Source organism: Chenopodium album, chromosome 11, assembly GCF_948465745.1.
Source record: "Chenopodium album chromosome 11, dcCheAlbu1.1, whole genome shotgun sequence".
NCBI classification, from domain to species: Eukaryota; Viridiplantae; Streptophyta; class Magnoliopsida; order Caryophyllales; family Amaranthaceae; genus Chenopodium; species Chenopodium album.
Genome location: NC_137844.1, coordinates 12,167,440 through 12,180,388, shown reverse-complemented (window position 1 = coordinate 12,180,388; position 12,949 = coordinate 12,167,440). Strand labels below are relative to the sequence as shown.

Here is a 12,949-nt window from a genome sequence, read left to right as displayed (position 1 = left end):
AATTTCCCCTGAACCAAGTATGCTCTGATCCTGAGAAAGATAAGTCCAGCAAGGCATTGTTGTTAATCCAATCCAAAAAATCTTTACACCTTTTTTGCATTTCCGACCTGCCACAACCATTCCTTTCAGACATATTAATACCCTGAACATTCCACACTAAGATTTTGATTAACATATTAAACATATCAAATATGGAGTATCGATCATAAACATTCAAAGGAACGTCAGGTAGAAGAGCTAGGAATGCTTCTTGAAGGAGTCTCATCGGCTCCCTCGTCTCGTAAGGAATCATCACTGTTGCCATCAAATCCGGTGGATTATGCAACGGAGGAAGGTATGAATTCACTAGAATTTGCATTTTGTTGACTAGGGGATGAGAAGAAACCATGGTTGGTCCCTCCATCGGGTAGTCGATGAACATGTCGTATGATGGTGGAATGCGGGTCTCCAAGGTAATTGGCACTTATCCTTTAAATATAGAGAAAATGCTTTTGTCACTTTAAACCACAACTCTTCAAATTCTACTTTCTATTTTGGCATTATTCTTTACAAATTAAGATACATATCATGTTAAATTTCACGTAGTAACGTGAGTAGTTGAGCATGATTTGATAAACAAAGTAATTTTAGATATTTTCCAATTGCACCTACTAAGTAGAAGGTAACGACATAGGGGGTAATAATAGCTCAACCAGAATATCGTGAATGACGATACATATGTATAAGTTACTTTTCAAAAACTTTATCCTTAAACTAAACGAGATTTTTATTTTGAGACGCTATCTTAAAACTCGTGATTTATATTAATTTTAAATTTAAAAAAAATGTGAATGAATAAATGATACCTACACCCAAAAATGGACCGCCTTATATTTGAGTTTTCAGTTCAACTTTGTGGCAGCAGCAACCGCAACCACCAAGGAAGAGAAGAGGAGAGAGAAAAATGAGCGAAATGAACGGCGGAGGAATACTAAAGAAACCCAAGAGAGAGATTGATGCAGATGCTGAAGATGATAAAAGAAATTTAACCATTAATAACTATAGTATTACCAAAGATAATGATAATGGTGTTGTTAATGATGATTCTGATGATGATGGAAGTGCTAGTACTAGCAGATATGATGAACAAGAAGAAGCCCTTGTTGCTCTTATTGAACATCGTACCAAAGAAGTTGAACATCTTAAAACTCGCATCGCTTATTACCAAACTCAGGTTTTCTTCAATTTTCATTTCTTGTTTAATTGTTTGAATTTACTGCATTATTTTGTATGAGAATTTAATGGGTTTTAGGATTTGTAATTCTTGTATTATATTGATGTTTGGTGATGGGTTCTTGAATTTTGATGATTTGGGTTGTTGAATTTTGGGTTTTTTTTTTTGTTCTTTATCATAATGGGTATGCAATATATGAATTAGGGTTGATTTAAATGAGTATGAATGTATGATTGTGTTTAAGTTCGTAAAGGGATCAATTTGGAAATATTTTGTCTGAAATTTATAATTGGAAAAGTGAACATTTTCATTTTACAATGCTAAATGTTGTTGTTCTTTTGCTTTTGTTCATATAAAAGTTGTATCTTGTAAAAAGTTGCTTGGGCACGGACCGATTGGTGACGAAAATAAAGGAAGGGAGAAAAAGGAAGTGAAAAGATTGGGAAGAAATTATTGTTCTTGTTGTTAAACGTACTCAGGTTTAGTGATTAGGAAGAAAGGGGAATTGACTTTCTATTTTTAAGGGTTTGGAGAGTTCAATGGTAAGGAAATGAAATGAACTCTTGTTAGCTTTCTTAATTTTCTCAAATTCCAGTTAATTTGGTGCAGAAATGAATTGAGACCATAAAAAAGGAGCTTTGGTATCAAATTATTTTCCCTTTTTACTTGGTCTTTTCTTTCTCCCAATTCATTATAATCAGACAAGAACTGTTAGAACTACAAACTTTATTTTCACATCTTTAAAATAAAGAAATACTCCATACTAACAATTTATCATATTGGGAAATGACATAGAATACAGACTTTAAGTTTGAAACGAAAAAGGGAATTTTGTAGATGAGGAATATGGAACCTAAAGAAGATAGGCAATAGATTGTATTGCATATATCAGCAAAGATGCTGAATGAGGCCTACGGATGTTGAAGTTGGAAAGTTGTCAAGAGTTCTTGAGGGGAATTTTTTTAATCTGTGCTTTATCTAGACGAGAGTGAGAAGCTTGGAACTAAAAGCATTTCAACGACTTATTAAATTTTCCTGCCTAGAATTTATTTGGGTGGCCAATTACACGTTTTAGAAGCTATTACTTCTGACGAAACATACTGAAAATTTACCTTTGTTCTCTTTTCATCGGGTTGAGGTATATTTTGCTGATGATAACTTAGGATTTTGTTCAACAAATCTTGAAGGAACCACTGCCTAATTTTTTAGTAAAATTCTGCAGCTTAAACAAGCAGAACAGAGATTAGATGATTCACAAAATAAGTTGGTTAATGTTCGGCGCAAAATAAGTGACATTAAGTGGAATATTCCGCTTGGTCTTAAAAAGGAGCATAGATCTAATCCAGTGAATGGAGGTTCCTCCCAGCGTCAGTTGCAATCCAAACCACAACTTTTGATTCCAGGTGCTAACCAAAAATCTTCCCGGCCAATGACTGTGGCTGAAACTGGTCCAAAAGCTTCACCCAGTCATCATGATAGTCCTGTGAAGGCAAGAGGAGATAGATCTCATGGTCCAAAAGCATCACCCAGTCGCCGTGATAGTCCTGTGAAGGCAAGGGGAGATAAATCTCATGGTCCAAAAGCTTCACCCAGTCGTCATGATAGTCCTGTGAAGGCAAGAGGCGATAGATCTCATGGAACTCCTAGATCAGAAGATGCAAAGTCCCAGGCTGTAGGGGAAAAGAGGAAGCTTGGTAAGATATACCTGCCTACATCATGGAATTGTTGATTATAGTAACAGTTTTTAGCTTCTTGGGTTCCCATGCTGAAATGAATATGCTTTTTCCTCACACAATGGTGTTTACAGAATGCAGAGAACATATTGAATTAACATCCAAAGTACGCAGCTCTTCTTCCCCAACTATGATTCAAAGCTATGCAAGTACTCATATCTCAAGTCAGCATAAAAGGAAGCTCAGAAGTCTGACTATATGTCCTGTGATTGATAAGCTCTTCATTACCAGGTAGAGATCTAACTTGGTTTGCCTTTACGGTTCTTGAATTGCCTTTTTTTTACTTTTTTCGAAATTTTTAAATATATTCTGGGCGTCAGTTTTATTCTGTTGTGACAATTCATCAGTAGAGAAGATGTGAAATAAATCTCTAGTTTGCAAGTTCATCTGCTTAAGAGATTTGGAAATTGTAACAATTATTAGTGATACAATAATAATTACTTTTAAGTGCCGTGTTTGTAAGGGTCACTTGAAGTTTTTTCATTGATCCTACCATAGTTTATTACTTTTAAGTACCGTGTTTGTAAGGGTCACTTGAAGTTTTTTCATTAATCCTATGATAGTTTACTCCTTCACAAGTACTGTATTTGTAAGGTTAAAACTATGAAGTTTACATCTCATCCTTCTGATTAAATAATACAAAATAAGCCAGTGTGAACAGGTATCTATCCATTTAGAAAAACTGTCATGGATGTTAACACTCTTGTTCAGGAGGACAGAGATAGATTGACTCAGCATTAGATATTAGCCAATCAGCATTGGCATAAAGGATGTGTCGATTTGCTAATTACTAATGGTGGCTCTAAACATGCTGTTTCCCGTGATGGAAGGAATATTATCTGCATTTTTTAAAATGATTTTTTTACCAAGTTACAAGCTGCTAAATATTTCATTTTGTGTTGTTGATATGCTCCAGTGCACTTGATGGAATGGTGAATTTATGGCAGATCCAGGCTAAAGGGTATGTAATATCTGACTCTCTTATCTGTTTATAAGATTGTTCCATGTATTGTAGTTATTGTTGATTTCTGACTGGGATCTTGAGTGAAATAATCTGTTATCACAAGGCAATTCAGATGTGGAATATTCAATGAAATAAAAAGCATCAGAAGTTCTGTACGGTGCATATATAAAAACATGTTTAATTTTTAAATACTTTCCCCCCATCCTGCCTCCTAGTCAAATTGTGATTCTTATCCTTTATGTGACTTGTGTCATGTTCTTTCAATATTGTTTATGTTGTAAAGGTAGCTCTGATGTGTCTTCAGGAGTGGATGGGAGTATGAAATGTGCTTGATGAAACATAAAACTTGTCCTTTCTTCCTTTTCCATACCTTTCCTTTTTCCCTTTTTTTTTATTTTAATTTTTGTCCTTTTTCCATTTTGTTTTGAGGCTGGAGTTCAATGAAATGACTCTGTGAGTGAGGCTATGCTTATGGTTAATATTTTATGTGGTGAAAGATACAAACCCAAATTAGCTTTATGTCATTTGCGACTTTGCATGAACACTAACAAAATAATTAGTATAATAATTAGTATTAGGAAAGCATTGTACATGTGAATGCAAGGGGCATCTCTATCCCTTATCTTTGAATCACAAATGTGTTTAATTATTTATTATGGAGTTTGATAGTTGAGGCATATGTGAGCTTATACGGTTGCTCACTTGCTCTAGTGAAGTAGGAGTGTAGGACTTCTCCATGGAAGCTAACTTGGTGTTAAATTGCTGATATCTTGATCAGTCTAATTTAGCCTTTTATTTTTATTTTAATTTTTTTTAAAACATTCAAAGTTTGTATAGTTGTTTGGTTGAAACATATTATGTGGAAGGATAGCCATCTTATTATTTAGATCTTAAGAATTTGGCTAACTTATAAATGTTTATTTGCTTTTTTTATGCTTAAGAATGTCAGTATGTAAACTCTACTTCAACCCAGCTCTTGTAATTGTGCTTATTGATTTGAATTATGATATGATATGCGATATATATTTCTATAATATTGTTTGAACAGACATGTGAATACAAACTCTGTCAGCATTAATCCAATCTGTAATGAAGAATGGAGATATAAGGGGATTGAGTGTAGCTCAAAAAGCTCAGTGAAAGTGCTAGCATTACTTTGCTTTATCAATTCCTTCTTCTAAGCTTACTATTTTAGGCACTGATTGGTATCTGCATGTTTTTTGTACTGTAATCTAGATCAGGTGCAACTCTTTTGAGCTCTACAGAATGTCTATCTCCAAAACAGAGGAGATGGCCCGAAGATATAGCTTGGCATCCGGAAGGGAATAGGCTAGTTGCCGTGTATAGTGCTGATGGTGGGGATAACCAGATATCAGTGCTGAATTTGAACAAAAGCCAGGTACTGGACTACTTCTGTGTCTCACCCTCTTGTTATATCATTGTACCATAGATTGTTAATATTTCTGTAAAATAAGGAGATTTGAGTGATGTCTAATATTTATGACTTTGACAGAGAGCTCGTGTATCTTTCCTGGAGGAGAAGCCGCACATCAAGGGTATCATCAATAGTGTTGCATTCATGCCTTGGGATGATACTTGTTTTATGACAGGTGGTAGTGATCATGCTGTCATATCTTGGAATGAGAAAGATGGTGGTGATGTATGGAAACCAAAGACATTGCATAGGAATCTGCATTCATCTGCAGTCATGGGAGTTGCTGGGATGCGCCACAAGCAAATGGTAGTGTCTGCCGGTGCTGATAAGAGAATAATTGGATATGATGTGCTTGCTGGAAGGGCGGATTACAAACATCAAATAGATAGCAAATGCATGAGTGTGCTTCCTAATCCATGTGACTACCACCTTTTCATGGTTCAGACAGGGTAAATGGCATCCTTACTCATGCAATGATATTTCTTCTATATTGTGTGCTTTTGGCTTCTATATTCTTCTATATTGAAGTGTTGCTTAGTATATTGTTTTGAATTTGAGGGGGAAGTAAAAAAGTTCTGCAAGAAGAAATGAGAATATGTGTGGGTAGGAGGTAGTGATGTGCTTCACACTTTTATTTTTCCTTGCCTGCATTAGGAATCCATATTTTGTGAATCAGCCAATGTTGTGATACCTTTACAAGCTGGTGGTTGCAGGCCAATTAGCTGAACTATCACTTCATAAAAGTGGCAATGAAAAGCTAATAGAGCAGTGAGGTATTTGAACTATGAGTATTGTTTGTTTTTGGAATTGATAGATGATTTCATTATTTGATAGACTTTAAGCATCTACAATTAACATTAAATTCAATTACACATATTTGACACTTTACACGCCCTTTGTCTTATCTTTTTCCGATGATGCAGCCTTCTTCTAGGGGTTCGAACCATCTTGGGGACTAGGGTTTTAGGGAGGAGATAAAGAAAGGTAGTGGTGGTATATTTACTGTATAGCATATCTGACTTATAAAATATTAACACTATTATGAATTTCACATTTGAACAATCATGCAAACAACTCTGCATATTGTTTCATTTTGCCAGCTCCAAGTTGCATCTTTCTTGCATTCTGTCTAGAACCAGGCTTCTACTACTCTTTTTATTGGAGTTAATTCTTAAATAGGTTTGTGGTTGAACTGATGGAATCAGTTCGTTTTGTCTGTTTTCCCCTTCAAAGCTAGATCTTGTTGGTTCCAATTTTAGGTGGTGTACACTTCTGAGAGTTTTGGCAATATATTTTATAGTAATTGAAAGTGACTATAAGAAGACCACTGATCAGAATATTATTCAAGCTTCTTATGCATTGCTGTAATCTGAACTTTTGCATCTTATGAGAATTCAGTGTTTTGAATTTATATTCTGGTTTTTTTTTGAGACAGGCCAACAGGGTTGAGAACTTGAGTTTAAATGAAATTATATTGTATCTTGTCCTTGCTCATGATTCATAAACCTTGGAAGTTACTTTTATTTGTGGAAAACTTCTGGAAATTAGAGTAGAATTAAGCACTGTTATAGGAGATTGAAATCTTTATTGTTACGCAGTACTTTATCTAGTAATCTGATGATCCCAAAACTTGAAGCTGCCCTTGTCCCAAAATTCCAAGTACGTGTCTTGCTTCTTATGAGTTATGCATTATGTTTCAGGACCCCAGAAAGGCAACTTCGACTGTTTGATATTAGGCTTAGGAACTCAGAACTTCATGCTTTTGGGTGGAAGCAAGAAAGCAGTGAGTCTCAGTCAGCTTTGATTAATCAGGCATGGTCTCCTGATGGTTTGTACCTCACTTCAGGTTCAGCAGACCCAATGATTCATGTATTTGATATCAGATACAACTCTCACAAGCCTTCTCAATCTGTGAAAGCTCATCATAAACGGGTTTTTAAAGCTGAGTGGCACCCCACGTTGCCACTTCTCGTCTCTATATCTTCTGACTTGAACATTGGACTTCACAAGATTTGATGAAAGTCCAGGCTTGTCTATCTTCTGCTCCAAAGTTTTGGTTTTTCTTATTTCCCCCTAGGTTTTTGTCTTGAGGGATACCTCACTTCCTTTGGATTACAGAAAGGAATTGTATGCTATTGTCTTAGGAAGTAGGACAATGCCTAGGGATGCTGCACAAATGCTAAAGTGCGGCAGTTCTCCTGGGGTGGTTGATAGACAGATCTGCCTTTGTTATACAAACATGATTTTGACCTGTAAGATTAGATTAGCAGTCCAATTGTTTTCCAATTTTCTTTATAGTATATCGGCATCTGCTTGTATGTAAGACCTCTGTTCTAAAGCTTTCGATAATGGTGTTCGTGTTTGGTTGAATGCTGCAGAATTACAGATCGAAAAAGTTTGGGATTTCCGTTCTACCTGACTGTTTGGTTCGACATTATCTCACTCATGTCTGATTCTGCACCAAATACTACAATATCACAAACTCAGCAATCCCGAACCTGAATATTTTTCAATTGACCTAGAACTGCTGTACAGTAAATCTCTTAAAATTACCCTATACGAAAGAGTTACTGTTCTTCCCGTAAATAATTATCATGTCAACACAATCTTTTTCTTCGTATGATATAAGGATATACATGTATCATCTCGACACTCCACCAAAATTCAGCAGTAATGTACAAGTATTGGTAAAGCTATTAATTTTTCTCAAGGTAACTACTAAATCTAGACAACAAAAAGCGTCATGACTATCAATTCCGAACAAAAGGAGTATATTTCAAGTTAGAGTACATTTATTTAGGAGCGATTTCCCTCATTATAGTTGGATCAAAAATTAATTCCCATTATACATTGGTTTAAAAATAAATTCCCAAGGTACCGCCCAAGTAGGATCGGTGCTTAGTTCAGCTTAGAACCGCTAATGTCGTTAGCGGTTCATTAGCGGTTTTTTTTTTAAAAAAAAAATAATTAAAAAGAGACCAGTTGTTACAAAAACAGGTCTCTTTCGACTCTTTGTTCTTATTATTATGAATTATTAAGAAAAGGACACCTACAAGCTACACCTAGAGCTGTCAAAAGCTGACCCGATTCAAAATACCGACCCGAACCCGATTACTAACAGACACGTCTGAACCCGAAAAAAATGGAAATCCGAACCCGATCTGATCCAACCTAGAACCAACCCTAGACCACAGTAAAGCGGGTTTGTCAGTTTGTGTTTTTTTTTTTCAAAAGGAATATAAACCTGTTATTTCAAAATGTGGTCTCTTTTTGCACATATAAAGTGTGCAAGGAGGGAAAGAGACCTGTTACTAATAAAAGGCGGTCTCTTTTTAAAACCGCTAGGTTCTAAAACAAAACCGATGTTGTTATTAATGGTTTATGGTGAATCAAAATAAAACCCCATACCAATCTACGTGGACAGTATTTGGGGAATTTATTTTCAAAACGATGTATAAAGGGAATTTGTTTCATTTATACATTATTGTGGGAAATCATGTTGTTAATGTGTTTGTATACGTGCTTGAGTTTTTGGATAAAGTCGGGTGTGAGCGAATAGGTCCCAAAGTTAAGATTATTTAAAAATATTTCAAATTTGGGATTAAAAATGATTTCAGTTTTGTAGAGAGAGAAAACTGAAAACCGGCAATCTCTAGAGAGAAAAGCTAGAAGTCGTGATGAAGATAACGGCAATTGTGGTTCTGAAATGCGGGTCGAGCGAAGAAAATCCTATAATTTTAGCAAATGCATCGGATGTGAGTACTTTCGGGTTCTTCCAGAGATCCAGCGTTCGTGAATTCATCGTCTTCGTCTCTCGTACTGTTGCCAAACGCACCCTTCCTGCCCAACGTCAATCTGTTCAACATGAAGGTTTCCATTTTTTTGTAATTGGTCTTCTTTATTGCTTGTTTTTGTGACCAATTTTAGGATTATTCCATTTTTTGGGTTGATTGAAATTCAATGATTCGTTCTGCAAGGTTATTTGATCATTAATTATTTTAGGATCATCAAATTGCTCATTGGATAATTATTGAGTTTTTTTTTTTTTTTTTCTTGGTTTGATCAGAATACAAGGTGCATGCTTACAATAGAGGGGGCCTTTGTGCACTGGGTTTTATGGATGACCCCTACCCAGTCCGGAGTGCATTTTCGCTGCTAACCCAGGTACTTGGCCTGTTACATGTATAGTGATTTTCTTATGGCATAGGCAATAAGCCTCTGCTGGTATCTCATCTGCTTCTATGTTCATACTAGTGCATAATGGTGCTAAATTTACAATTTGAACATAATTGTGGATAATTGTGTCTTTAGTCTCTATTATAACTCATCAAGTATTGTCTGTCAAATTGATCTAACAGAGTAGGTTACACTGGAACATGTGTAACATTGGAGTTAGCAACATGGCTGTTGACACATACCATGTCTTCAAACCAACAATTGCTTTCTATTAGGTGAAGATGAAAATAAATTGGACTTGTAATTTGAATGACCTATTGATGAAATGGAAGGATAAAATCTTAGTGGACTTTTTTTTGGCATTAAGATCCTTTTTGGTTGGGGGCCTTGTTGGTTTCTTGATTGTTGAAATGAAGATGGCCATAGGGCGTGGTTGACATGACAATCAGGCATATACAATTAGTGACGTGCCCACTATTCTAATACCTTCCTGATTGACCGAAGAGTGATTGGGGAGGGGGAGGGGGGGTGTGGAGGGACGAAGAAGTGTCACCGAATTTCATCCATTCTTGACAGTCTTATGAAGTAAAGTAATTTACTAATTTGTAGATCAAGGGTTCAAATGGTAAAAACTTTTATTTTGTCTTTTAGAGATAAAATTTAGAATGTAAGGCTTTGTTGAAATGTTTGTGTGTCTGTGTACTGTTACTTTATGTTTCCTGCTGTCCTCTCTTATGATTCCTAACCGCACTTGTCGGTCTTTATAGGTGTTAGATGAATACCAAAAGGCATTTGGTGACTCATGGAAAGGTGTAACTTCTGATAGCACACAACCATGGCCTTATTTGAATGAGGCTTTGGCCAAGTACCAGGTAACCGTGTTGGCATTTTTAATTAGACAATTATGTTGGTTGAGGTATTTTAAATGTGTATGCCTTTTGAGACAGAATTGATCATGGTTTCTTTTACTAAATCTACAGGACCCAGCTGAAGCTGATAAGCTACTAAAGATTCAAAGGGAGCTGGATGAAACTAAGATTATTCTTGTATGAAATTTGCACTGTCATCTGAGTAACATAGCCTATTTCAGTATGTTCTTTGCTTGCTAAAACTGTGATTTGACAGCTTGTATCTTACGATCAATCTATTCTATTAACCTTATTATCTACTTGGCACCAACTCTTAAAAGTTTGCTTTGCCTTGCTTCACATATACATGTCTTTACATGTACTTGTCTACTGAATTTATGCCATTTTTGTTTTGTTACATACATTTTTAGGTACAAAAGCTCTTTATCTTCCTGCCCAGCCTTCATTAATTAAAGCAGCAGCTTTTACTGCTTTAGGTTATGTAATATCAAATTTGAACCATTTGAGTGTAAAGATTTGGTAATTCTAGGAAGCTATGTCAATGCTAAGAGTTTTGTTGATAGTTTTTTTGTTTTTTTTTTTTTTTTTTTTTTTTTTTTTGGACATGTATTACTTTAATATGTATATTTATACTTGCAACTGCAATACTGCTTTACGGTCAAAATGCATACAAGGGCATATTGTTGGTAGGTGTAATGGCACTATTGCAGGAATGGTCTGCTTGTCTGATAATTTTTAATTGTTATTTTTTTATTAATCCTTTTTTTTCAATTTTCTGCAGCATAAGACAATTGATAGTGTCCTAGAGCGTGGTGAAAGGCTGGATAGCTTGGTAGAAAAGAGTTCAGATCTTAGTGCTGCATCACAGGTGTCTATTCGATCATTGCTCGTAACTTTTAGCTATTTTTAAGTTTGGTGTTTGCTTTTATGTATATATTTCTTGCAAGTGGTGTTTTTTCCTTGTACTTCTGCCAGATATGCGTGTGTTTGAGAATTTGCTGCTCTTTATGTGTGTGTGTGTGTGTGTGTTAGAATGTGATGTGCGGAATAATTGTCTGCAGCTTTTTTTGGCATTGTACATTCCATCAGAGTTCTCATGATTTGTACTGAGATTTAGATATTTGAATGCAATAAAGATACCCACAGGTACCTGCAAAAGGCAGAACTCTTGGTTTTCTCTTTGGAGATTTTACTCAAAACAAGCTCTAACCAGAAAGGATCGGATCTGAAATTAACACTCTGAAAAATAATTATGAAGTATATAGGAGTACATAGATAGAAAAGGAGAGATTGGGTGGGGGGGGATAGGGGGGCGTTGAAACCAAACAAGGGAAAACTAACTTGCAATTGCGGTTTTCCTTGCAAATATATTTTTCATGAAACTAATTTTCATTGAAAATGTTTTACATCAAACTAATAGGGGCCTAAACCATGCTAGATGTGAAATCACCTTCTTTTGGACTTTAGGAATGGGAGAATGAAGCATTGGAAATAAATGATTAAAGAATGAGAACAGCAGTTTGGGTTTGTGTTTTAACAAGTATGAGTTCAATGTTATTGGCTATAGAATTTTTATCTGTTATCTTGTTTCGATGATAATCAGTTTAATTGTTTAAATTGAAATTGTGATATGCATGACAAACAAGAATTTATTTAGCTTGAAGCTTAAATTTTTATTATTATTATTTTTTATTTTTATTTTTATTTTTTTGGCATCAAGGTTGTGACGTTGTAGCTCAAGTGTTGGGAAAAATCTTTATCTTTTTTGCATTGCAACTACAATGCCATGATGATAACTTACGGTAACAAATTTTTGTTTTTGGCACAGATGTTCTACAAGCAAGCAAAAAAGACCAACTCATGCTGTACAATATTATGAGTTTTTATAGAGGGATTCTATGCAACTAATTCTGCCTTAGACAGTTCAACATACAAATGTGGAGACGATGAAGAATGGGGACTTTCATCTGTTCATACAAATCACCTATTATATTCGTGAAATTTATTTTTGTATTTTCTCTTTTTTTTTCCTGGATTGATGTTATGTTTGGATAGAGAGAAATGGAGGGAAAGGAAGAGAAGAGAAATTGAGAGATGCATCCTCCCTTGTTTGGATATCTAATGTAAGGAGGAAAGGGGAGGGAATTGGAGGGATCCATTTCCTTCCACTTTTGTTGGAGAGATTTGGAAGGAAAATGGAAGGTCTCCTTCTCCCTCCCCTCACCTCCCTTTCCCTTTCCTCTTTTTCCTTCCCCTTCCTTTCCCTTCACTATTGTTATCCAAACATAGTGTAAACTATTGTAGTTTGTAATGTATAGTTGAAAGATGTCAGCTTGTGCATCTCCACATTCCAAATGTAGTTAGATGATCGTCTTTTCATATTCTAGTTATTACGCATTCAATTAAACCCAACAAAATAATTTTTTTCCTAACATGCAGCTCACGTTGTTGTCAATTCCAACTGGCCTACCGCCTACATACTCAACAACGCAAATTACGTACTCATAAATTCTAGTAGTTGGCAATTAGCATGCCCAATTATAACATTCTAAACAATCT

At 35.4% G+C, this 12,949-nt stretch overlaps 2 protein-coding genes across 2 annotated transcripts; both read left to right on the top strand.

The window, feature by feature from the left end:
* The first annotated feature begins 782 nt into the window (after positions 1-782).
* On the top strand, positions 783-7,694 carry LOC145568593 (uncharacterized). The gene is made up of 7 exons (XM_081628026.1): positions 783-1,213; positions 2,436-2,907; positions 3,021-3,177; positions 3,863-3,907; positions 5,147-5,309; positions 5,424-5,794; positions 7,046-7,694. The coding sequence occupies exons 1-7, from the start codon at positions 944-946 to the stop codon at positions 7,359-7,361; spliced, it is 1,794 nt and encodes a 597-aa protein (XP_081484152.1). The 5' UTR covers positions 783-943; the 3' UTR covers positions 7,362-7,694.
* A 1,281-nt stretch (positions 7,695-8,975) lies between these two features.
* LOC145568592 (VAMP-like protein YKT61) lies at positions 8,976-12,502 on the top strand. The gene is made up of 6 exons (XM_081628025.1): positions 8,976-9,215; positions 9,412-9,509; positions 10,289-10,393; positions 10,502-10,567; positions 11,172-11,258; positions 12,219-12,502. Exons 1-6 carry the CDS (start codon positions 9,023-9,025, stop codon positions 12,267-12,269), a joined length of 600 nt encoding a protein of 199 aa, XP_081484151.1. The 5' UTR covers positions 8,976-9,022; the 3' UTR covers positions 12,270-12,502.
* The last annotated feature ends 447 nt before the right edge of the window (positions 12,503-12,949 follow it).